The sequence below is a fragment of the Podarcis erhardii genome, assembly GCF_964252035.2.
Source record: "Podarcis erhardii genome assembly, chromosome: Z".
Lineage (NCBI taxonomy): Eukaryota > Metazoa > Chordata > Lepidosauria > Squamata > Lacertidae > Podarcis > Podarcis erhardii.
Genome location: NC_138504.1, coordinates 48574027 through 48599006, shown reverse-complemented (window position 1 = coordinate 48599006; position 24980 = coordinate 48574027). Strand labels below are relative to the sequence as shown.

The following is a 24980-nucleotide window of genomic DNA, read 5'->3' as shown; positions in this document are numbered from 1 at the left end:
CATTCTCTGCTGCCACACTGTCCTGCATAGTATTCCCTCAGAGCTGCATTCCCTTGGGAGACGTTTAGGCAGCTTCCATGCTTTGGTGTGAAAGCCGTTTTGGTGTGAAAGCCATTAAACCCAGATTAAACATTTGAGTGTTAAAAAGGAGTTGTTGTTTTGTGAACACAAATAAAACAATTGCAACTCATGACAACATAAAACCATGATTCCTGCAGCATGAAGAAACTTGCTGAAACTTTCCTACTAGAAAATGTATGGGGGGGAGGTCCAAATCCTTGCAGTAACACATTTATTGCATCAGTATTTGACCTGTTTCTTATTCCTTTGGACCTCAGCAGCTCCAGTGATAGGTCACACATCTAGATAGGCCCTCCCAGGGAGAGCAGAAAGCCTTAATTTTCTCAGGGCTCCCCCCCAGTTTTGTAACTCAGTGGTTCATGTTAATCAATAGCGCCATCTCTAGGCAGCTGATGATGATAACTAAAAAAAGGTCTTCAGTACACTTTGGTGCTATTCATTCTAGCCTAATGCAAAAGCTGGTTTTGGAAGTGTAAGGCGTACTGAGTTTGAAGATCTTGCCATCTGTTGCACAATGAACCTATTTGTCCCAGGTGAATGTACTGGACCCATGTGGGTACAGTTGTCTTCCACCTACCCACCTTTTGAAAAGTGAGGAATGGTGTTGGAAAGGAATGCAGTTTGTACACTGTGGTCTTCAATCTCCTGCCTGAAACATGACTTCATGCAAAGTGATGATTCTTAGCGACAGATGGGAGCTTACATAAGAGCTTGGTTGTTAAGGGATTGGTGTTCGGACTGCATTTCAGTTACCCAGGGAGATTATGTACTGCAAGTGGCACATCCTTTTCCCTTTAAAATGCTGGAGATTTGGGGCTTCTCTGTTCCTGCGCTGTTTGTAATTTCCTTTAACACTCATGCACTTCTAATGGAGTCTCAAGAGAAACAGCTTGCCCTAGACAGCTCATTCCCCCTTACTCATCGCGCAAATGAATAACAAACTGGATTATCTGAAGGTGGACCCACATTTCAGACCCAAATGCTTGCGGAGAATGCAGGAGGCGCACCTCTTTACCCTGAATTTTTCATACACGAGGAGTCTTGTCTCAGCAAACCTTACCAGGGCACACCATCTAGTTGGCTACACTTATTTTTTAATTGTGGCTGATCTTATTTGTGTACTACCAGCGATTGTTTTATACTGTGCTTATGTACACAGCTAAAAGATTATTATTTTTTTGTGAAACTGTTTATGGACGCTTCCAAGCAAATAAATCTTAATATGAGATCCTGGTGATGTTTTGATGGAAACTGCCTCAAGGGTTGAGAATGTGAACTGAGCGAGGGCTGGGTTGGCTGGCAAGTCTGTTTCTACTGGTTGTTCAGAGCAAAGAGGCCTGTTAACTCCGCCAACCCTAGAGCTGCAGGCAGAGAGAGAGAGAGAAAGAATGCAGGTCTCCTCGGTTGTGTGTGTTCTGTGCTATGTGCTTGCATTATTAAAGACACTTTTTCATGTCCCAAGCAATAAAAAGCTGGGAAAGCTTGCCGGAGTCATGAAATATTTACAGAGTTCTAAAAATAGTAACACGGGGACTACATGGGACACAAGGTGTACCCTGGGTAGTGGACACCCTCCCCCACACACACACCCCGCAAAGGGATGCTGGTATCCAGAATTTTGGGCTCCCGAGAGTGGGAAAGTACATAAGGACATAAGAAAAGTCTTCTGCAGGCCAGTAGCCCATCTAGACCAATATACTGTTCTCACTGTATCTATCTATATACCGTATTTTTCATCCCATAGGACGCTCCGTCCCATAGGGTGCACTTAGTTTTTTGGGGGGGAAATAAAGGGGGGGAAATTCCCTTTATTCCCCCCCCAAAAAAACCAGGTTGGGGAACAGCGGTATGGCGGTGCAGCGCCTCCCATCTGTCCCCCGAGCTTCTGGGCCTGGCCGATGTCTGCCCGGCGCGCAGGGCGCTCTGCTTCAGAGCGCCTCTCGCGCCGGGTGGCAGGCTGCTATCCGCAGCATGGGGAGCCCCGCGGGAACTCCCGCAGGGCTCCCGACGCTGCGGATGTCTGCCCAGCGCGAGGGGCGCTCTGCTTAAGGGTGCCTCTCGCGCCGGGCGGCAGGCTGCTATCCGCAGCCTACGGAGCCCTGCGGGAACTCCCGCGGGCTCCCCAGGCTTGCTGATAGCTTCCTGAAGCCTGGAGAGCAAGAGGGGTCGGTGCGCACCGACCCCTCTCGCTCTCCAAGCTTCAGCGAAAGCGTGTATTCACCCCATAGGACGCACACAGATTTCCCCTTCATTTTTGGTGCGGAAAAAGTGCATCCTATAGGGCGAAAAATACGGTATATCTATATAGATATATGGATATATAGATATATAGATATAAAGGGACATGGGTGGCACTGTGGGTTAAACCACAGAGCCTAGGACTTGCCAATCAGAAGGTCGGTGGTTCGAATCCCCACAACGGGGTGAGATCCCGTTGCTCGGTCCCTACTCCTGCCAACCTAGCAGTTCGAAAGCATGTCAAAGTACTAGTAGATAAATAGCTAGTGCTCCAGCAGGAAGGTAAACGGCGTTTCTGTGCGCTGCTCTGGTTCTCCAGAAGCGGCTTAGTCATGCTGGCCACATGACCCGGAAGCTGTACACCGGCTCCCTCGGCCAATAAATTGAGATGAGCGCCACAACCCCAGAGTCGATCACAACTGGACCTAATGGTCAGGGGTCCCTTTACCTTTACCAATATAGATATAGATATAAATTTTATTAGTTTGTTAACATATCATTTTCAACAGTAATTAAACATACTTTTACATCTTATTCAATTTTTTTGACTTCCATCAGTCCTGTCCGAAAATCTAATCTCTTAGAATGCATTTCTTATCTCCCCTATTACATTTCAAACTCATAACCAATATCTCTATCTTTTTCTACTTTGTAACGCTTTGTATATTTCTGCTTACAAAACTTCTTGTAGTCCTACTAGCGCAATTTGTTGATTACAGTTGCTCTTCAAATAATTCATATACTTCTTCCAATCTTCTGTAAATCTCTGTTCCTGCAGGTTTTGAATCCTTCCTGTCAATTTGTCCAATTCTGCGTAGTCCATTCATTTTGTCTGCCATTCTTCTTTTGTCAGAATTTCTTCTTGCTTCCATTTTTGGGCTAACAATACTCTAGCCACTGTTGTTGTATATAAGAACCTGTTCTCAATGTATCTGATCAGATGCCTGTTATGGGAAACTTGTAGGCAGGATTTGAGCAGAAGACCCCTCTCCTCTCCTGTGGCTTCCAGCAACTGATTTTCAGAAGCATCACTGCCTCATACTGTGGCAGCTGAGTAGAGCTGTTATGGCTACAAACCATCAATGACCCTCTCCTCCACAAATCTGTCCTTTACTCTTTTAAAGCTATCTAAGTTGGTGGTTCAAATCCCCGTGATGGGGTGAGCTCCCGTTGCTCGGTCCCTGCTCCTGCCAACCTAGCAGTTCGAAAGCACGTCAAAGTGCAAGTAGATAAATAGGTACGACTCTGGCGGGAAGGTAAACAGCGTTTCCATGCGCTGCTCTGGTTGGCCAGAAGCGGCTTAGTCATGCTGGCCACGTGACCCGGAAGCTGTACGTCGGCTCCCTCGGCCAATAAAGCGAGATGAGCGCCGCAACCCCAGAGTCGGCCACGACTGGACCTAATGGTCAGGGGTCCCTTTACCTTTACCTTTAAGTTGGCAGCCATTACTGCCTCCTGTGGCACTGAGTTCCACAAAGAACTTTCTTTTACCTGTTCTGAATCTTCCAATGTTCATATTCCATTGAGGGGTGGCTAACACCCCAGAGGACAGGATCACACTTCAAAACGACCTTGACAGATTAGAGAACTGGGCCAAAACAAACAAGATGAATTTTAACAGGGAGAAATGTAAAGTATTGCACTTGGGCAAAAAAAATGAGAGGCACAAATACAAGATGGGTGACACCTGGCTTGAGAGCAGTACATGTGAAAAGGATCTAGGAGTCTTGGTTGACCACAAACTTGACATAAGCCAACAGTGTGACGCGGCAGCTAAAAAAGCCAATGCAATTCTGGGCTGCATCAATAGGAGTATAGCATCTAGATCAAGGGAAGTAATAGTGCCACTGTATTCTGCTCTGGTCAGACCTCACCTGGAGTACTGTGTCCAGTTCTGGGCACCACAGTTCAAGAAGGACACTGACAAACTGGAACGTGTCCAGAGGAGGGCAACCAAAATGGTCAAAGGCCTGGAAACGATGCTTTATGAGGAACGGCTAAGGGAGCTGGTCATGTTTAGCCTGGAGAAGAGGAGGTTAAGGGGTGATGTGATAGCCATGTTCAAATATATAAAAGGATGTCACATAGAGGAGGGAAAAAGGTTGTTTTCTGCTGCTCCAGAGAAGCGGACACGGAGCAATGGTTCCAAACTACAAGAAAAAAGATTCCACCTAAACATTAGGAAGAACTTCCTGACAGTAAGAGCTGTTCGACAGTGGAATTTGCTGCCAAGGAGTGTGGTGGAGTCTCCTTCTTTGGAGGTCTTTAAGCAGAGGCTTGACAACCATATGTCAGGAGTGCTCTGATGGTGTTTCCTGCTTGGCAGGGGGTTGGACTCGATGGCCCTTGTGGTCTCTTCCAACTCTATGATTCTATGATTCTATGATTCTATGATTCCACAAATTCTAGTGTTACAAAAGAGGGAGAGACACTTTTCTCTATCCACTTCACTTCACTTCACTTCACTCCAACTCAATTCATTTCTACCAACTCCCAGAAAATAGCTGGTCAGCTGCTGGCGGACAATAGAGCATAAATTGCCCATTGGCCTGCTATTCACCTGAGCCTGTAAAACTCAGTCTCAAACTTTTCCATTCTGGCTGGCCGTGGGATGGAGGGGATCTCCATAAATCAAGACTTAAGTGTTGAGGGCAGTATTGCCTGCTTTGTGAGTGAAACTGATGAAATGGTTAAAATAAAGAGAGCGTTGCGGGCAAACACTTGATATCTAGGGAAAAGTGATGCAGGGGCCAACATCTAAGATGTTGGGTTGGTGGTGAGGGAAATGCAAGCTACAACTTCTCGGTCATGTTTTGAATCAGGACTTCATGTCAGTCTGGGCTGGGAGATATTGGTAGCCCTACAGGTGTTATTGACCAGTAGTCTGAGATGATGGGAGTTCAGCAGCATTTGGAGAGCTGCAGGCCCCCCCATCCCTGATGAAAGGATTAAGAACTAATCAGTGGCGTAGCGTGGGTTATCAGCACCCGGGGCAAGGCAAGTGATTTGCGCACCCTAACCCATGGATTTGCGCCCCCTAACCCGTGGATTTCCCTAACCCCCAGATGTTGCGCCTGGTGTGGCCGGCCCCCCCTGCACCCCCCACGCTACGCCACTGGAACTAATGCCATGTAGTAGATTTTTCTTTCCTTTTTTTGTAATCTGCTTTGTAATAAAACCTAAACCAGGGAGTATTTAAATTTTGTTAAATAAAATAAAGATTGAACAACAAGGGACAGGATAAACTGAACCTATTTATGTCACTTGGAACCTTGTGGTTACTGATTTATTACGTTTTATTCTGGTATGTAAATTTGTTCCTTTATGTTTGGTTCTAGATATTCTCTTCAACTTTTGCTTTATTTTATTTGTCATCCATTTTTGCACTATATGTTTTATTATGAAAAATATATATGGAAAAAGCAATTGCAAAATAAAATAGATTGAGTATGAAGTTACAAGTCCCCAGTTCAAATCTTACCAAGTTCCTTTTGGCAAGTCTTCATTCTCCCTCTCTATCTCTCATCCTCTCCACCAGGAATAATATTAGTGGCCTACCATATCTGGAGGGCAGATTGAAGGAATCATAGCATTGTAGAGTTAAAAGGAATGCCAGGGGTCATCTAGTCTAACCCCCTGCAATGCAGGAATCTCAACACATGGCCCATCTAATCTGAAACTACCAGACTCTGCTTAGCTTTGAAAATGTGGTAGCAGTTTTCTTGCTCTACTACTAGGAGTAGCCTGGCATATATAGGCTTTTCTCATTTACACTATTAAAGGTAAAGGGACTCCTAACCATTAGGTCCAGTCATGCGGGACTCTGGGGTTGCGGCGCTCATCTCGCTTTATTGGCCGAGGGAGCCGGCATACAGCTTCCGGGTCATGTGGCCAGCATGACTAAGCCGCTTCTGGTGAACCAGAGCAGCGCACGGAAACACCATTTACCTTCCTGCTGGAGTGGTACCTATTTATCTACTTGCACTTTGACGTGCTTTCGAACTGCTAGGTTGGCAGGAGCAGGGACTGAGCAACAGGAGCTCACCCCGTCGCAGGGATTCGAGCCGCCAACCTTCTGACTGGCAAGTCCTAGGCTCTGTGGTTTAACCCACAGCGCCACCCGTGTCCCATCTACACTATTAGGGTGGTGTTTTCTTGTTTTTTGTTAAAGAAAACTGCTGGGAATATGATGCCAAAGCCAGCTGATTGCGCACGGTGCTCCTTGACCCTCCCTCCACCATGCCAGCCCCCTCCCACACCCTGCGTACAAGAAACCCTGGCAATCATTCACTCTGATCTGAGGACGCTTAGCTCCTCCGGCAAACATCATAATTGCCACTCAGGGAACTGCATCTAACTGAATTTGAAGAAGTGACCTGGAGGGGAGGGAGGGAGAGAGAGAGATCTACAATTCCATCCTTTCAAAGAAGCCTGGCTTTATATAATTCCTAGCAACATAGGAGAAAACTCCCTAGGGGCTGAGGGGTTTCTTTTTTTTTAAAAAAAATAATATTTATTAAAATTTTAAAGGTTACAGAAAGAAAAAGTAAAAATACCACATTAAACAAAAACAAAACAACACATCACAATATGAAAAAACAGAAAAATAAAACCCATTAAACAAAAACAAAAACACAAAGAAAAATACATCAGATCTCCTCATTACTAATCTTTCATTAGCTTATTTCCTTGACCTCCTCACACTTCCCTTTTTTGTATTCTAGGTCAATTATCCATTTCAGCAAATCCTTTACCTCTTTTAAAATTTTTGTCCTGTAAATTGTCTTAATGGGGCTGAGGGGTCTTTCCCTCCATAAAACATTTGAGGGGGCCATGCCCCCCCCCCGAGTTGACAGTCATTGCCATTGGAAATGGCGTGTGTGCACTGCTTCATGTGATCAATCATGCAGGGCAGAGCTTACCTGCCCTCCCCTCCCCCATATTTTACTCAAGTCCCCCTCCCCCTGCCTAGCAGAGTGTGTCCAGTGTTGCCTGGGATTTTTTAGAAACTGAAAAATATTGCATTTTAAAAAATGGATAGTGTGATTTGTGAGTTTGGACCCACCACGGCAAAAATTGGGTGAAGTCACGCCAGTCATGTTTTGGTCCGCCATCTTGGTTTGGAATTATGTCCTCACATCAGTGAAGACTCCCACCTTAATGATCTTATTGAGTGGTGATCGAACCTATGCCAAAAAAACCCAGGTAAAGTAACACACACAACTTTGCCTGGATATTTAATCATATTCACATTTAGATGTGCCACTGTCTTCCAGAAGCAAGCAGACTAGACTTCAGTATGGGAGAAAATCCAGTTCACATCCCCAAACCTCTGCCCCCAGCCTACCTCACAGGGTTGTTGCGAGGGTGAAATGCCACTAGCTGGGGGAGAGAACAGGATGCAAACATGTCAGCCACAAGTCCAACGGCTGTTCGATTGGGGAAGAAACACAGTCAATCTTACTTTTAGCCTATTGTTGATTTTATAAATAATTTATTATTATTACACATATTTTCCAGCATAACATCCTTTTAAACATCATTTCGAAATTTTTGGCTATCACAGCCTGAGACTTCCTTCAACCTCGACTGATGGTTTTCTAAAGTCTTTCTAATTATGCATTTGGTTACTGCTGTAGTTATTGCTATAAACTCAAATTCCCAGTACATCTATTCTTAATTCTCTTCACAATTTATTTATTGCTCCTTACAAAACTTCTTTCAACCCTACAAGCGATGTCAAGCTTATTGTTGGTTTTAATTATTATTTTTGAACGTTTTGCATCTTTTAAAACTATTTTTACTGGTGATTATCAGTAAACCACTGTGAGGGCTTATTTTAAGCAGTTGTTTGGTCTATAAATTTATGAAATAATCTGTTGATAGCTTTTCTTTGGATTTGTTGTCCCCCCCCCCAAAAAAAAAATACCTTCTGTCTTCCTTCTTAGGGCGAGTCAGTGTTCCCAACCTAGAGGAAGAAGTTGATTTAGTGGCAGATGCACTGTCCAAACAGAATAATGCTCTCCAGGATGGTAAGTCTCTCCTGCGGACCAGTTTCCACTCCGCACATCTTGGGTGAACGATTAGGGTTGAGACTTTCTTTCTTCTCACATAGGGCAAGACCGTCCAGGGGTGCCTGTGGGTTGTCGGTCTGCATGAATTAATTTGTAAAGAAATATACAATAATAAGAGTACAGGTGAAACTCGAAAAATTAGAAAATCGTGGAAAAGTTCATTTATTTCAGGAATTCAACTTGAAAGGTGAAACTAATATATGAGATCGACTCAGGACATGCAAAGCGAGATGTGCTTCTACTTCTCAGAGGTCCAATCTTGCTCGATTTGCAATCCTTGTTTTGCTGATTTTATTGAATATTCTCATTTTCTGAGATTATTAATTTGGTGTTTTCATCAGCTGTACACCATAATCATCACAATTATAACAAATCAAGGCTTGACATACCTCGCTTTGCATGTCACGAGTCTACCTTTCAAGTTGAATGACTGAAATAAATGAACTTTTCCACGATATTCTAATTTTTTGAGTTTCACCTGTAGAACAAATCACGGCTTGACATATCTCGCTTTGCATGTCATGAATCGATCTCATATATTAGTTTCACCTTTTAAGTGAGATAAAGGAACTTTTCCACAATATTCAAATTTTTCGAGTTTCACCTGTACATTCATTGGTAAAAAAGGAATATAGAACGGGATAGACAGGAAGTCCAAAGTGTTTGTAGATATATGATTTTGGAATAGTTTTTTGTCCTTGTTTCTTTTATTTAGGTATATAAACTTTGTATACATGCTGAAAATTATATTATAATAAGCCTTGTGATGTAATATAAAAATGTTTGCCGATGTAACATAAGAACGTTAATAAATAAATAAAACTCAAAAAAAAAAAGAAGAAAAGAAAATCTTTCACCCTCACCCCAACATTTGTGGACGTGTTTTTGCCTTACACAGAAACTTCAGCCCCCACAGGCAAGCACCCCAGGATCGGTGCATCGAAGTCAGTGTCCTCGCCAAAGGGACAGGCAAGACGCCCTCCTGCAACACCTTCCCTTCGCACAGAAGCAGTCAAAAGTACTCCAATGAAAACCTCACTCTCGTCAAATGATGCTCTCATACTGGGTAAGCGGTTCAGCAAGGCAACTGGGTGTTCCATATATGGCAGAATATAATATAACAATGGAAGACTATATCAATCCAAATTTCAAACGCACAGCAGTGAGGCAAATAGTTGTTTCCACTTGGGGGGGAGGGCTCCCCCTTCCACCACAGAGTTTTGGACCCAATCCGTGTGGAACTTAGGGAACACTTCCGGAGTGCTTGACTCACCACCGGAGGTGGATAAGAGGAATACAGTGGTGCCCCGCAAGACGGAAAACCCGCTAGACGAAAGGGTTTTCCGTTTTGGAGGCGCTTCGCAAAACGAATTTCCCTATGGGCTTGCTTCGCAAGACGAAAATGTCTTGCAAGTTCCTGCGGGGTTCCCCCCCCTTTTCCTAAGCCCTAAGCCGCTTATCAGCTGATCCGCTAAAAGCCGCTAAACCGCTAATAGCGCTAATCCGCTAAGCTGTCAATGGGCTTGCTTCGCAAGACGAAGAGCCTCACGGAACGGATTAATTTCGTCTTGCGAGGCACCACTGTAATAAAGAAAGACGGGTTTGACTTGGTAGGGTCTCAGTTTATATCCTTTATTAACAATAGGAGAGCCTCTTCCACCTCAGTCGCAGGAGCCACTATGGAGACATTATCTTAATTCTTGAGATTGAAGCATACCCTGTGGATGTGAGCTTAAACTGAAATGTAAAAGATTTTCCAAGTTTGTTTTGAGGCCATGTGGGTGACTACATTTAAAACTTAACAGCTGGACGTGCATTTGTCTTGGAAGACAGCACTTTGTTTGTTTGGTTGTTTGTTTTAATTGTAATGAAGTTTGTAAAGAAAAATGTTTAATAATAATAATGATGATGATGTTGCTTTTAATCGGTGTACAGTAAAGTTGAAAAGACACAATGAAGATAAATCAATTTAAACTCAACCACAAAGTTACAAAACTTGCTTAAATTGTCCGCTGAGGTGGAAAGGGCATCTCCAGATGCCAGAAGTCTAATAGGGAGGGGACTCCTCTGATAATAATAATAATATTTTTTTATTTCTATCCCACCCTCCCCAGCCGAAGCCGGGCTCAGCGCGGCTAACAACAATAAAAGTAACACAGCATTCTAAAATCAATTCATTCTAAATCAATTCAGAATCAAATTAATGGCAACCATTGGGCTAGAGTTCTATGAGGATTACAGAAGGAGAGAGGAGGTCAGACTGTGCCTTGGCCAAAGGCCTGGTGGAACAGTTCTGTCTTGCAGGCCCTGCGGACAGATGTCAAGTCCCACAGGGCCCTAGTCTCTTGTGACAGAGTGTTCCACTAGATCGGGGCCACAGCTGAAAAAGCCCTGGCTCTGGTTGATCTCAACCACGAGAGAGTTCCACAGAACTGTCCCACAATGCTGAATGCACCACTGGTTGCTGATTTGCCGGTAGGGATTTTATGCTTCCACCTGCAATGAGGGGCAGTGTATGAACACTTATAACAAGGACAGTGTTTAAGCAAACAAATAAAATGCTAATGAAGAAAATAAAATCATAAAGGCTGGAAGTTCTTTGACAATGCTTCACCTGCCATCATACCAGGAGGTTACTGCTGGTTCCTTCCCTGTTTCCTTCTTTCCCTGGTGTGTCTCTATACAAACTTTCCACCTGTGTGTCTCTGCAGGGATGATAGTCGTGTGTACAGCTGCAGGAATCGCAGCTCTGGTGGTGGCAGCTGTGTGCTGGTGCAGGTAGGCCCATGCAAAACCTTTACTTGGCAAGAGGCCAGCAGTTTTATTTAGTGCTTCCCCCCCACCCCCACCCCAAAACACCATTCTTGGGAACCACTAGGAGGGGTGGGGATGCAGGTATAACAACGGCTAGAATGAGGAGCTGCTTAAGAGCAGCAACAACTGCAATTGTTCATTGCATTTGCATCCCACCATTTTCTCCATGGAGCTCAAGGTGTCACCCATGGTTCTCCCCTTCTTCATTTATTCGCTACAACAACCCTGTGAGGTAGGTTGGGTTGAGAGTGAACGAGTGGCCATGTAGGGATTTGAACCCTGGTCTCTCCCAGGTTCAAGTCTTGCACTCTAAGCACTAAACAAGGCAGCCCTGGGTACCATGCTGTGTTGTAGTATCAAGTGCTGAGGGACGCGGAATGTTGCTCTCAAGCCCTTCTTATGGGCTTTTCAAAAGCAGGCCACTGTTGGTAACAGGCTCAGCCTTTCTCAACCTGTGGGTCCCCACATGTTGTTGAACTACAACTCCCATCACCCCTAGCTAGCAAGGCCAGAGCTCAGGGATGATGGGAGTTGTAGTCCAACAGCATCTGGGGACCCACAGGTTGAGAACTGCTGGCACTAGATGGATTTCTCACCTGATCCAGCAAGCTGCTGGTGTGTCTAATTATTCGCTTGCTTTCCTCTTCTCCTCCTCTTCCTAGGCTGCAAAAGGAAATACGCCTTGCTCAGAAAGCAGACTACCCAGTTCAGAAACTCCCGGGCCCTCCGTCGTATGACAAGATCTCAGTATGTCCTTTCTTCACTGTTTGAAGGGAATGTGGGGAAAAAAACGTTTGTATGCCTAATTCCAGGCAATAATGAGCCCCAGTTACCCAGCCATAGCAGGGGGTTGCCTTTGCATCTCTGTATCCTATACTGTTCTGGCCTCACAACCTTCCAAATACATCTCTGCTAGCAGGGGCAAGTCATTCCTCATGTTTCTGCACTGGGTGCAGTTAATACAATTGCTCCTGGGGCATAAGAATTACCTTCCCTAGGGAGGAGTCTGCACATTGCTTCCCTTTGTGAGCAGCTGCTGTGGACTTGGCTCCTTCTCAACAGGAAATGCTTGCCTGGACTGTGATGATTTCTGCATGCTCTTTTCTTCCAAACTCACTGCAACTTGGGCTAACTTGCAATGCTGTGTACACTGTGCCTGTTTTTCTCTCCCCAAAGCCTGGCGATAAGAAGTTGGCACAGAGTGCCCAGATGTACCACTACCAACACCAGAAACAACAGATGCTCTCCATGGAGAAGTGAGTAGCACCATTATTCACCCATATTTTTAGCATTTTCTTCAGACTACGGCTTCCACACACCTCGTGGCAACACGTCTGCTTTATTAAAATACTTTTATCCCACTCTTCACCCTAAAAAAAAGAGGGAAGTCCTCTTAGAGCAGCTCCCCAATGTCATTGATGAGACAATTCCCTGCCCCTCGGGCTTACAATCTTAAAAAAAAGGCATGATATAAGACAGAGAGAAATGGATTTGGATGAAGTAGGAAAAAAGCAAACTCAGTTAGGCCTCTTCCTTTCCATGCATGGTTCTGGGACTGGGTTACTGTGGAGGGTGCATTTCAAAAACATCTGCCCGAGAGAACTGGAACAGCCAGTCCATTGCATCCACATCTTTAGTGTCTTTTTAATGTGGACTCACTTGGGAGAAGAACAGGAGGAGGAGGAGTTTGGATTTGATATCCCGCTTTATCACTACCTGAAGGAGTCTCCAAGCGGCTAACATTCTCCTTTCCCTTCCTCCCCCACAACAAACACTCTGTGAGGTGAGTGGGGCTGAGGGACTTCCGAGAAGTGTGACTGGCCCAAGGTCACCCAGCAGCTGCATGTGGAGGAGTGGGGAATCGAACCCGGTTCCCCAGATTACGAGTACACTGCTCTTAACCGCTACACCACACTGGCTCTCTACATTCCTTTGGCCTATGTGATGTGGCCTCTGGCTCAGATAGCCTTTTTAAAAGCTTAGGTCAGCCTCTCCCCAACCCAGCAAGCCTCCAAACTGCAGCTTACACCAACTCCTGCTAGCTAGCACAGTCATGCTGGGTAGGAGGTGCAGTTAAAACACCTAAAAGGTACTAGGTTGGGGAAGGCTGGTTGGATTTTGGGAAGATTCAGGACAAAAGAAAGTGCTTATTTACACATCACATAGTTAAATTATGGAACTCCCACAGGAGGAAGCGATGGCCACCAGCTTTGGGCACCAGGCAAAAACATTTATCTTCTTGCAGACCTTTGACCAATTAAACAATATGTTTGGTTTTTTTAATGGGGGAGGGTATTGTTTTTGTTATTATACTATGTGTTTTTTTGTTTTTGCATTGTAAACCACCCTGTAATCTTTGGATGAAGGACAGCATGGAAATTAATAATAATAATAATAATAATAATAATAATAATAATAATAATAATATTTCCATGCTGTCCCTCATCCAAAGATTACAGGGTGGTTTACAAATAATAATAATAATAATAATAATAATAATAATAATAATAATAATAATAATAGCAACGCTCCTGAATAACAGTTTCTGGAAGGTTCTTGTGCTCAGGTCTGGCTTGTGGGTTTCCCACAGGCATTTTGGTAACCAATGGGAAGACAGGATGCTGGCCTAGGTGGGCCCCCTTTGGCCTGATCCAGCAGGGCTCATCTTGGGTTCTTATATGACAGCTTTTGGAAAGGTATAGTTAAATTGATGGAAGGTCTGTGTATACACCTGAAAATTGCCAAGTGCCGTCTTCTGTGTTCAGAGACAGGGCACTTTTGAGTACCAGGTGCCAAGGTCAAGGAGGGAGGGACAGGGGGAGCGGGGAGCAGTCTCGCTTTATTACCTGCTTGCCAAACTTTATCCTTGGTGGCTCCCGTTAGAAGTGAAACACTGGACCAGGTGCCCTGTGGGCTGACCCAGCAAGGCCAGTTGAGTTTCCCCAGCACACCTAGCCAAGTTTCAGAAACGTGTCACGTCAGAGTGCCAGAGTTCTGCAGATGGCTAAGCTTGGAAATGCAGCTTTTGATACTCCAGGGTTTCAACACAGGACTTTTTTTAAACCTGGGAGTGGCTCCAGCTAACTCCTGGAGCTTCTGAACCACCACCACCACCCCCACCACCCCACCCCAACATTTTGGCTCTCTGTGTGTGGAGTCATAGAATCATAGGACTGGGTCAGAAGGGACCCAAAGGGTCCTGTAGCCGAACTCTGTGGGGAGAGTGGGTTGGGTGTTCTGAACGGGTGAAAGGCAGCGGTGTGCTGCACTCTCTCCCTTCCTGCCCTGCCACCATCTCACCTCCTCCACCCCATCAATAGGAATAAAGAGGAGGCCAAAGTTCCAGAATCTGCATCATCGGATGAAGAAAACGAAGATGGAGACTTCACCGTCTATGAGTGCCCAGGCCTTGCTCCTGTGAGTGTTTCCTCTTCCACGCACCAGAGTGCCCTTGGCCCTCTGACAGCTTTTCTTACTCTTTCTGTGTGCTTCTTGATAACTAAGTTCTGCTTGTTTTATTGAGTAATGGTTCACACACTCAAATTAGGATAGATTATTGTTGTTGCACTTAACCCACACCTCCAATCAGAGTTGGAAGTGGCCGGAGGTTCCTGCACTTACCCAGAGTTCAGTTTCCTTGGAAGAAGAATCAACAGAAACATTGGTGTCTTTAGGAAACATGGTTTTATTTACGGGTACATACAACCTGGGACGCGGGTGGCGCTGTGGGTTAAACCACAGAGCCTAGGACATGCTGATCAGATGGTCGGTGGTTTGAATCCCCGCAACAGGGTGAGCTCCCGTTGCTCGGTCCCTGCTCCTGCCAACTTAGCAGTTTGAAAGCACGTCAAAGTGCAAGTAGATAAATAGGTACCGCTTTATAGCGGGAAGGTAAACGGCATTTCTGTGTGCTGCTCTGGTTTGCCAGAAGTGGCTTAGTCCTGCTGGCTACATGACCCGGAAGCTGTACGCCGGCTCCCTCGGCCAATAAAGCGAGATGAGCGCCGCAACCCCAGAGTCGGCCACAACTGGACCTAATGGTCAGGGGTCCCCTTTGCCTTTACAACCTGAGCATAGGATGCAGGGGCTCACAGTATCGGTGCCCCAGCTGATCTTGCTACTTCATTAGGTTTGCAAGTCACAGCTTTGGGGTCCAGCGCAGAGTAGGTGTGCCTCAGTCTCCCCAGCTTCCAGCATCTACCCAAACTCACTCACACAACTCTCAACCCCTCACACTTGGCCTGTTGTCCTCAGAAAAGGCACACCCATTTGTCTGTACGGCAACAGAGCTCACTCTTTCAATATGTGAATGATGAGTAGTACTTAGCTGACCTGCTAAGGCCATCACCATGAAAAAGAAACTGATTTGGCAGTTTCTCTCTTGCAGAACATAGCTTCACAGATAAGGATTGCAGGTCTGGAAATGGAACCCATGGTATCCTCCAGACTGAATTCACAGACTACTAATTATTAATCCAGGTGATTCCTCAATTATATGAGGGTTGTGTTCCAGGGTTCCATCATAAACCCTCAGTCTTCCATCCAGGCAAGCCAGAGCCAGGATTGCAGTTTAAGGACAGCTTCCGCCCAGGCAGAAGTCCTTGTGGAGAGTGGAGAGCGGGACTGGTGAAGGGGAATGGCCTCAGAAAAGGGAATTTGAACCCTTGGCTCCCTGGTCTGGTCTTCTAACCACACGGGAAACGCCAAGTCTTGCACTATTGTGAGAGAGCATTTCAGTTGCGTGTAAGAACTCTTGAGCTCTTCCAGCTGAACAGTGTAGGGCAGTAGATTTTTAAAAGAAAATGATGAAAAAACTGGGGGTTGGGGGAGAAGATGACTAACAATTCTTGAGACAATTAATTTTTCCTGCTTTTCACATCTTCTCTCTTCTCTCCCCTCCCCAACCTGCGCCACCCTGGACTCCATGCAGACTGGCGAAATGGAAGTGAAGAACCCTCTGTTTGATGACTCCTCACTGCACTCCCCACCCACCAAGTTGCACCCATGACCTCCGGCCGAGCATGTTGTGGACTGTGTCTGCCGAGCCTTATGTGTAGGAATGTCCCAACCTGCCGACATCCTCACTACCTAAAGAAAGAGTCTCCTTTGCAGCACCTCCAGATGCCCGAATGTGCATCTCCCCTCCCCCCTCCCCACGCCAACGAATGAATCTCTGAAATGAATGCACATTATTGGCTTCTGGGGAGGGCGGGTGGGGGGGCTTCACTCTTCAGTTCTTCATTGCTACCACTGCAACCCCCAACTCCTCTTAGATACAACAACCTAGCACTATTTAGATGATTGGGCACGTGAATTGGGGTGGTGGTGGTGGGAGGAAATGCCTATTTGCTGTTTTGTTGACTGGGGTGGGGGCGGAGTGTGAGAGAAGGAAGGGGAGTTCCCTGACTTTTTCACCCACCCCCAGCTCCTGAAAGAGGCCCTTGTCCTGGAGGCCAAGTCGTCTTGTCAGCCCTCAGAGCAAAAGCCCGAAATGAGAATCCACCCAACATAAAATGCTATAAATCTATTTTGAATCCAGTGGTGTCATCCCTCCAATTTGTAATATATAAAAATACATGCAGATATACCTTGCAGTTCTTTATTTGAGCAGTATGGTTGGGGGATCGTGGCCCTCCACCCCAACTTTCTGTATTTTGTGAAGATTGAAAGGGAAGGTTGACCTTCCTACCCAATAGTACTCCTAGGACATTAAAATGCCCATTTTAAAGGTGGGAAGGGGGACAAACTAATGTAGAAGGATAACGACATTCATGGTAGTGAAACAATTTCAAATCACTTCTGGGCTTTTATCTGCCAGGCAGTTGGGTCCTCAGCTGTTGGATCTACAGCAAGGTCCAAACCCATCCTAGGATGAGTGATGGTCCCTTGGAGAAGCCTATCTACATGCCAAAAATAAAAATCCCCTTTAACACTCAGGATGTCTCCCTTCCAAATAAAACTGGGAATTGTAGTTTTAAGACTGCTGAGAACTCCAGAGGTTCCAGCTCTTCTGTGCAGAACTGTGGTTCACAAGATTTCGTTCATTATCACGGCCATGTTGTGGGATAAAGAAAATTGTGGACGAAAGGGAGAGTTGATGCAAGTGGAACAGCTTTAAAACATAACAGTGCAGTCCTGCGTCCATTTACCCAGAGGTAAGCTTTGCTGCACTGATGGGACTTTCTCCCAAGCTTGGGACTGTGCCCTTAAAGTCATCAAATCACTGTGCTTTAATTGTAGCACTGGGGGGCAGGGAAAGCACTGGTCTTCACAGATTGCCCCACCTGGTGCTGCAAGGGGGCAGGGGGTGGCGGTGGCAAAGATGCTTCCCCTTTAGAGTCTAGAGAACCCACCCTGCTAGCAAGAGGAAAAAGTTAAAGGCCCAGTTCAAAGGTGGCTGACCGGCCATTTCAGACTGCCAGGGGTAGGAGTGATCCAGCCTATGGGCTTTAGCAGGAACCAAATAAAACATCTTGGTGTTCACAGGGGGTTCCTTGAGTTTAGGCGCAGTGGTTCCCAGCCTGTGGGTCCCCATATGATATTGGACTACAACTCCCATCATCCCTGAGCTCTGGCCTTGCTTGCTAGGGGTGATGGGAGTTGTAGTTCAACAACATCTGGGGACCCACAGGTTGAGAAAGACTGAAGGGGGTTGCCAAGCTGGAAAGTGCTGGGTGTCTGTGTGCTGGGTGTGCAGCTGTGTGCTGGGTGTGCAGCTGTGTGCTGTGTGCTGGGTGTGCAGCGGTCTGGACCGGGATGTTCTGCGGCAAGACAGAAAATCTGCTCCAGAGAGGAGCAGGTGGGAACGTGGATGTGGGGTGGTTGGGCAACAAGCAGAGGGGGAGGTGAGATGGGCGCTCCTCAGGAGCCCTGATCTGCCACCCATCCAAGCTATCCCCACCCTGCTGCCTGAGGCGCCTGCCCCACTGAACCTCATGAGCAGGCTGGCCCTGACAGCAGTGCAAATTTGCTGCCCCAAACATTGGCTTCTTTCCCCCTCTTTCACCACACAGTAGTGCTGACTTCCCTGTTTCTACCCTAGTTGACAACAGGGGTGACAGCTTCTGTTCCATTGCTTTTCTTCTACCTCACTAACCCCCAGTACCGCCAGGGCATCTAACTGACGAGGGGTACCCCTGTCATTCTTTGTGATAAGTGAGAGATTATTGGCAGGGGGCTGGGTGTGTGTGTGTGTGTCCTTGGTAAGATCACTTTTGCAGCCAGTTAAGCCAAGAGCAGGTCCACTGTGGTTTCTGAAGCAGCTGGAGACCCCTTTGTTTTGTACGCAGAGGGCTCCAGGTTAAAATCGCATAGCATTGTGGGTCCAGTAAGGCTGGGAATGACCCACGTGCGAAGCCCTGGACAGCCCCTGCTGCCAGTCAGTGTAGGCAGTTCTGAGCTAGATGGAATCAGGGTCTGAGTCAACTGTTTCTGACAATCATGCCCCTGGGCTGCACAAGAACCAAAATGGGACTATTCCTCGTGTGTTTGGGATGGAGCCAAGTTCTTCTAAAAGTTCAAACCTCAAACCCTGATTTTTTTTGGGGGGGAGGGGATTTTCTAACGCTGATTCTGAGACACTTAAAAAAACCAAAACAATTGAAAACACAATTTTTGAAAGTTCTCCCTCTCCTAATTCGCTGAACAGAGGAAGGATGAGGTTCCTAACTTTGGGGTAACTCCGTTGTTTTGAAATTAAGAGAAGATTGGGGTGAGAGAGACCTCAGTTCATAAAGCAGCCTTTGTAAACCAGATGCATTGGACTACATGCTGGGATGGCTCAGTTGGTAGAGCATGAGACTCTTAATCTCATGGTTGTAGGTTCGAGCCCCAGCATGGGGTAAAATATTCCTTCATTGCAGGAGGTTGGACTAGATGACCCTCATTGTCCCGTACAATTCTATGATTCTGTGACCTCCCATCAGCCCCAGGCAGCATGGCTATGTGGGCTGGGGAACATGGGAGTTGTAGTCCAATGCGTCAGGAAGTTAGCTGGTTAACAAAAGCTGTCTTTATAAAGAGTTGAGCCTGGATAGATTCTTAAAATCAGACATGGGATAAAGAGAGCCTCATATATCCACACCTGTTTTATGTTTTATTTCCCCTGGTCCGAAGGCATTCCTGAACAACAACATCAGAAACCTATGGCCCTTTAAAGTTTTGCCCCAGTCATGAGGTCTAGAAACTTGGGTTTCTTAATTTTCTTTTAATGTTTAGCTGGTTGGCATGGGGAAGGAAGTAATGCTTGAAACAGGAGTGTACCTCTACAACGCTGACCCAAGGAACCTTGAATATTGTCTTACTCTGGGCCCGTGGAATGACAGACAAGATCTACCGGGAAAAGAGATGGCAACTTTATACAATTTTAAATGCACAAAATTGGAAGAGATCTGATGTTCCGCACATTTTTAATTCAGATGTTTAAATATACCATTGCTGGTTATCCCTTGAATCCCTTGTACAGTGTAAGAGAGCCACACAGTTAAACTGCAGAAGGGATTGGAAATTGTCATGGAAATGTATTGATGGAGGGTGTGGGGGGTTAGTATAAAGTTAATTGAAGGTAATACACCAAGAAAACCCGTGGGGTCTTATATGCAGCCTTCATTGATTTGAAGGCTGCCTTTGATTCAATTTCACGAGTAAGACTCTGGGCCAAATTGAATACATCCAGTATAGATAAAATATTATTATTTTTTATTAATGGCCTATATAAAGATACTGTGTTGTACGTAAGATCCTCCACAAATGGCCAACTCATAGGCCCTGTACCAGCCACCAAGGGGGTTAAACAAGGCTGCATTTTACCCCCAGCTTCATTTAACCTATATATCAATGACATGGTTAAAAGCTTAACATCTCTGGAGTTCCATGCTCCTAAATCAGCCACAAAACTAATCTCAGTGCTCTTATACACTGATGATGCGGTCCTCCTAACCCGAACAAAAATAGGCCTTAATTCTTATGCAGAATTGAGCAAAATGACAGGAAGGATTCGAAACCTGCAGGATCAGAGATTTACAGAAGATTGGAAGAAGTATATGAATTATTTGAAGAGCAACTGGCTGTAATCAATAAATTACGCTAGTAGGACTACAAGAAGTTTTGTAAGGAGAAATATACAAAGTGTTGCAAAGTAGAAAAAGATAGAGATATTGGTTATGAGTTTGAAATGTAATAGGGAAGATAAGAAATGCATACTGAGAGATTAGACTGGAAAATTTTCAGACAGGATTGATGGAAGTCAAAAATTTGAATAAGAGGTAAAAGTATGTTTAATTACTGTTGAAAATGATATGTTAAAAAAACCTAATAAAAAAAATATATTTTTAAAAAATAGGCCTTAAAAGGTTGATAGGAGAATTCTCAGTATATTGCAGGAGAGAACAGCTGGTGCTAAACTATAAGAAAACCAAAGTCACAGTTTTCGCAAGGAAACATAGATCACATAGCTGGAGCATGGACAATCGCCCAACTGAGCAGGTTAAAGCCTTTAAATACTTGGGCATAGTCTGAGGGTCAGCCATCTTGTGAATCTTAAAAAATCCCCCCATGCCCCCATAGCATCTTTGGGACAGTCCCTTCTGCTTTCTATTGTTTGGCTTTGAATTTAGCAAACTTATTTCCCATCATGACAGCCCTGCAAAGTAGGGCACTGTCTCCAAGTTATAAGTTGCCTGAAGCTATACAGCTCGCTGGCGTTTGAACCCAGACTGTGCAGCTCAGAGTCTTCTTAACTGTAGCTGTGGGGCATTCAGGTTCCTAAATCATAAAGTGAGAGAAGGAAGGGATCCTTGATTGTATGCTAACATTTTTTTATAGCTCTACAGCTTTAAATATCCTGAGCACAAACACTGCTATTGAGAAGGCTCTGCATTCTACCTGCTCCTTGCTTGGCATTTGCAAAGAGCTTCAAAAGGCACACACACACACACACACACACACACACACACACACACACACATACCGAGTCTTACTGGGATGGGGGGCTATGCCCAGGGTGGGGGGTGGAGATATCCAATTTCTCTGATTTATTTCTCTCTTCTTATTCTGTTACATGTGACTCCTCCAAACTAATTTCATTGTATGGACTGTGCTTAGTGTTACTTTAAAGAAGGGAAAGTTTTATTAAAGGACTAAATTTCAAACCAAATCATGACTTCTTATTCTTTCTTAACCCACTCGCACTCATAAGATAAGCTGGTTTCTAGGTCTTTGGTTTAAAGAGCGTATTCAAGGAAGTATGTTGGATTTCCATATTGGGGGGACTGGACTCTCTTCTGCCTTGATTTCGACTGCCAAGTAATCTTTGTGCCCAGAGGATTCTGGGAAGTGTTTCCAGAGTGCACCTTTGGGTCATGTGAAGGCCCAGTGCCGACTACAATATACAGGATGCCTTTATCTAACCATTTTGAGCTCTTGGGGTATCGATGGAAACTGCTTGTGTCTTCTGCCATAGAGACATAGGTTGAGTCTCAGTATCAAATGAGGCAGGTTAGACACCTGGCCCAGGTAGCATCCGATGGGAACGTGGGCAGCAATGATGATGATGATGATTTCATATATTTTTAGCCTGCAGTTTGGGGCATTAATGCTTCAAAATGCAAATATTGCTGTAAAAATGTTGCATTCAAATAACAGCAGCAGTCATTGCAATTCTTTAAATATAACACCTGTACAGTTACCACTCCGATGAGGAATATGGAGTTTAGGCAAAGCTGCTTTTCACCACTTGTCTTTGGCCTTTATAAAGTCAACATTGTGGGGGGATGAAGGCAACCACAGGAAGGAAACAAAGTTCACCTGAAGCTATCTGTGGTACTGCAACTCCTAACTTGCTTTGCTCGGTGATATCTGAGTAATGTTATGGCCAGCCATCATGTAGATTTCCCTTTTCTTCTCTGTCCAATGCCGCTAGCTGCTAATAATAATAAAAATTGTTTGTTTGTTTATTTCCTATCCCACCTTTTTCTCCAAGGAGCTCAAGCTGGTACACATGGTTCCTCCCCATTCCTCATTTAATCCCCACAACAACTCTGGGAGGCAGGTTAGGCTGAGAAGCAGTGACTTGGCCCCCCAAGGTCACCCAGTGAGTTCCATGGCTGAGTGAGCATTTGAACCCTGGTCTCTCCCAGGCCCTAGTCTGATGCTCTAACCACTCTTTCAGGGATCACCAAGCCACGTGTTTTAGAGTACAGCACCAATCATCACTAATAATTGACTTTGCTTGCTGGGGCGGATGGAAGTTTGAATCCCGCACATCTGGAGAGCTGCCCCTGAACTATATGCATCAATGGCTCTCCAGGGAGACATTCACCTGGAAAGCACAGGTATTCCCTGTTGTGTATTGAGTCAAAGGATTTTATATCTGTATTATTATTGTCTGTAATTGCATTAGGGTAAAGTAACTGCCTTTTGGTTCCAGAGGGTACAGCTACTATTGGTTCATTTAAGCTGCTGTGTTTGGATCCTCTGTCTTATTGGTTGCCTCCAGAAGGCAGGACTGTGATTGCCTGATATTGTTCCCTCCAAAATGTATCCCTTCTAGCTAGTTCCCTGTCCCTATAAATGTAGCTCTCCCCTCCTCAGGTTTCAGTCTTGTTGCTTTAATAAAGAAGTGTTACTAGAGAACTGTCTCCAGCATAATATGTCAAGAGAGCTGAAATCACAAACCCCACGTCACAACAACTGGCGACGAAGGTGGGATCCGGAATGCTGAGGAGCGGTTAAACGCAGCCCTGCCTCAGAGTCCGGATTGTAGCTAAGAACAAGACTCACTGGCCAGCTGAGAAGACGACCCTGCCCACAGGACAATGGAGAGTCCAAGGGTATTGGAGCCCTTCCAGCCATCAGAGCCCCACACGTGGGAAGACTACGTCGAACGCTTCGAGTTCTTCGCAGTGGCTCAAGGGATCACCGATGCCAGCAAAAGAAGGGCCACATTCCTGAGCTACTGTGGGCCTGAGATCTTCAAGCTGGCCAAGGCATTGCTTGCCCCAGCGAAGCTAAGTGAGACATCTCTCAAAGATATTCTTGCCTGCCTAACAAGCCATTTAGCACCTACTGAGACCAAGATGGCCCGGCGGATGGAGTTTCATAAGAGGCAGCAGCGTGCTGGGGAGTCTGTATCTGCATTTCTAGCTGAACTGCGGAAGCTCGCTCAGCACTGCGACTTCCAAGATCTGGAAGAGACTCTCCTGGATCGGTTTGTCGGTGGTCTGAGCAGCAAGAAAGCCAGAAGACGCATCGTGGCTAAAGAAGAGGTTACCCTTGCTTCAGCCTTGAAGGAGGCCACCGCCATGGAGAATTATGAAAGAGAGGAGCTTGATGCCAGTCGCAGGGCCCCTAAGCCACAGATAGAAGTTGCGCATGCCATGGACGAGCTAGAGGCTACTCCGAGCCAGAGCCCAGTCCGTGGGGTCGAGTCAGTGCGTCAGGCCTGCACAGTGCACAAAGATCACCGAGGCAGGTGCCCTGGTTGTGGCGGAAACCATAAGCGGAAGAGTTGTCGTTTCCGGGATGCTATGTGCCGGACGTGCGGAAAGACAGGTCACATCGCCAGGATCTGTAGATCGGTGGCGTTGGGAGCGACAGGAGCACCTAGACTGGAGCATCGCAGATCGCCCACAGCAAACCATGTTCTAAAGGACTGCCACTATGTAACGGAGATCAACGGGAGGGTCGTGCAGTTTCCAGCGCAAGGCAAGCACACGTCAAGGTGAAGATTGAGGGTCAGCTGTGCGACATGGAGGCGGACTCCGGATCTGGATTCACTATCGTGTCGGACCAGACCGCGAGGACATTCTTCCCCAGGGGTAAGTTGCCCCCTCTGGAGCCCTTCCCGGCAACTTTGCAGTCATACTCAGCGGGCCGCATCCATGTCATGGGAATGTGTGCCGTGAGAGTACAGTTCCGGGACAAACAGGCGGTACTCAAACTGGTGGTTGCGAAGGGCAGTCGCCCCAGTCTCCTGGGCACTGACTGGTTCCCGCCCTGGGACTGAGTATATCAGGGCTTAATTCAATCCAAACCTGCCCTGAGATGAGCGAGGCATTATGCAAAGAATTTGCTGGTCTCTTTAATGGAAAACTGGGTTGTTATAAAGGGCCCCCAGTTGACTTCGAATTGGACCCTGGGGTGGCCCCAATCCGACTCAAACCAAGGCGAGTGCCATTTGCACTGCAACCCAAGATCGAAGCAGAGCTGGATAAATTGGTCAAGCAGGGAGTTCTCTCACCCGTGGACTCCGCTAAGTGGGAGACTCCAATCGTCACGCCCCTTAAAGCAAATGGGGAAGTTAGGATCTGTGCTGATTACAAATGTACTATCAATAAGGCACTCAGGGGAAACTCATACCCCATTCCAGTCGTATCACATCTGTTGGCTAAACTGGCTGGGGGCAAGGTGTTCGCCAAAATTGACCTGGCACAAGCTTACCAACAGCTGCCAGTAACCCCACAATCAGCGGAAGCACAGACTATTGTCACACATAAAGGGGCGTTCAGAGTTAACAGATTACAATTTGGAGTTTGTGTGGCCCCAGGGATTTTTCAAGGGCTCATGGAACGCCTGTTAAGAGGTCTGCTGGGGGTCTTGCCATTTTTTGATGACGTTTTGATTGCTGGAAAAGACCCACAGGAACTGGTTGCGCGTATCCGTGCAGTGTTGCTCAAGTTCAAGGAGGCGGGGTTGCAACTAAAAAAGGAAAAATGCAGTTTTGGGGTGCCAACTGTGGAATTCTTGGGGTTTAAAATTGATGCATCAGGCATCCAC

The 24980-nt window shown here is 45.9% G+C and overlaps 1 protein-coding gene across 1 annotated transcript in view; it reads left to right on the top strand.

Annotated features, from left to right (window-relative positions):
- The window catches only part of NPDC1 (neural proliferation, differentiation and control 1), a 50728-nt gene extending 33526 nt beyond the window's left edge, over nt 1-17202 (top strand). Inside the window, exons 3-9 of the mRNA XM_081847794.1 lie at nt 8268-8351; nt 9292-9459; nt 11105-11171; nt 11870-11954; nt 12384-12463; nt 14528-14624; nt 16138-17202. Of these exons, the coding sequence (XP_081703920.1) occupies nt 8268-8351; nt 9292-9459; nt 11105-11171; nt 11870-11954; nt 12384-12463; nt 14528-14624; nt 16138-16215 (659 nt within the window). The 3' untranslated portion in view covers nt 16216-17202. The remainder of the gene's footprint in view (nt 1-8267; nt 8352-9291; nt 9460-11104; nt 11172-11869; nt 11955-12383; nt 12464-14527; nt 14625-16137) is intronic.
- Nucleotides 17203-24980: the final 7778 nt, after the last annotated feature.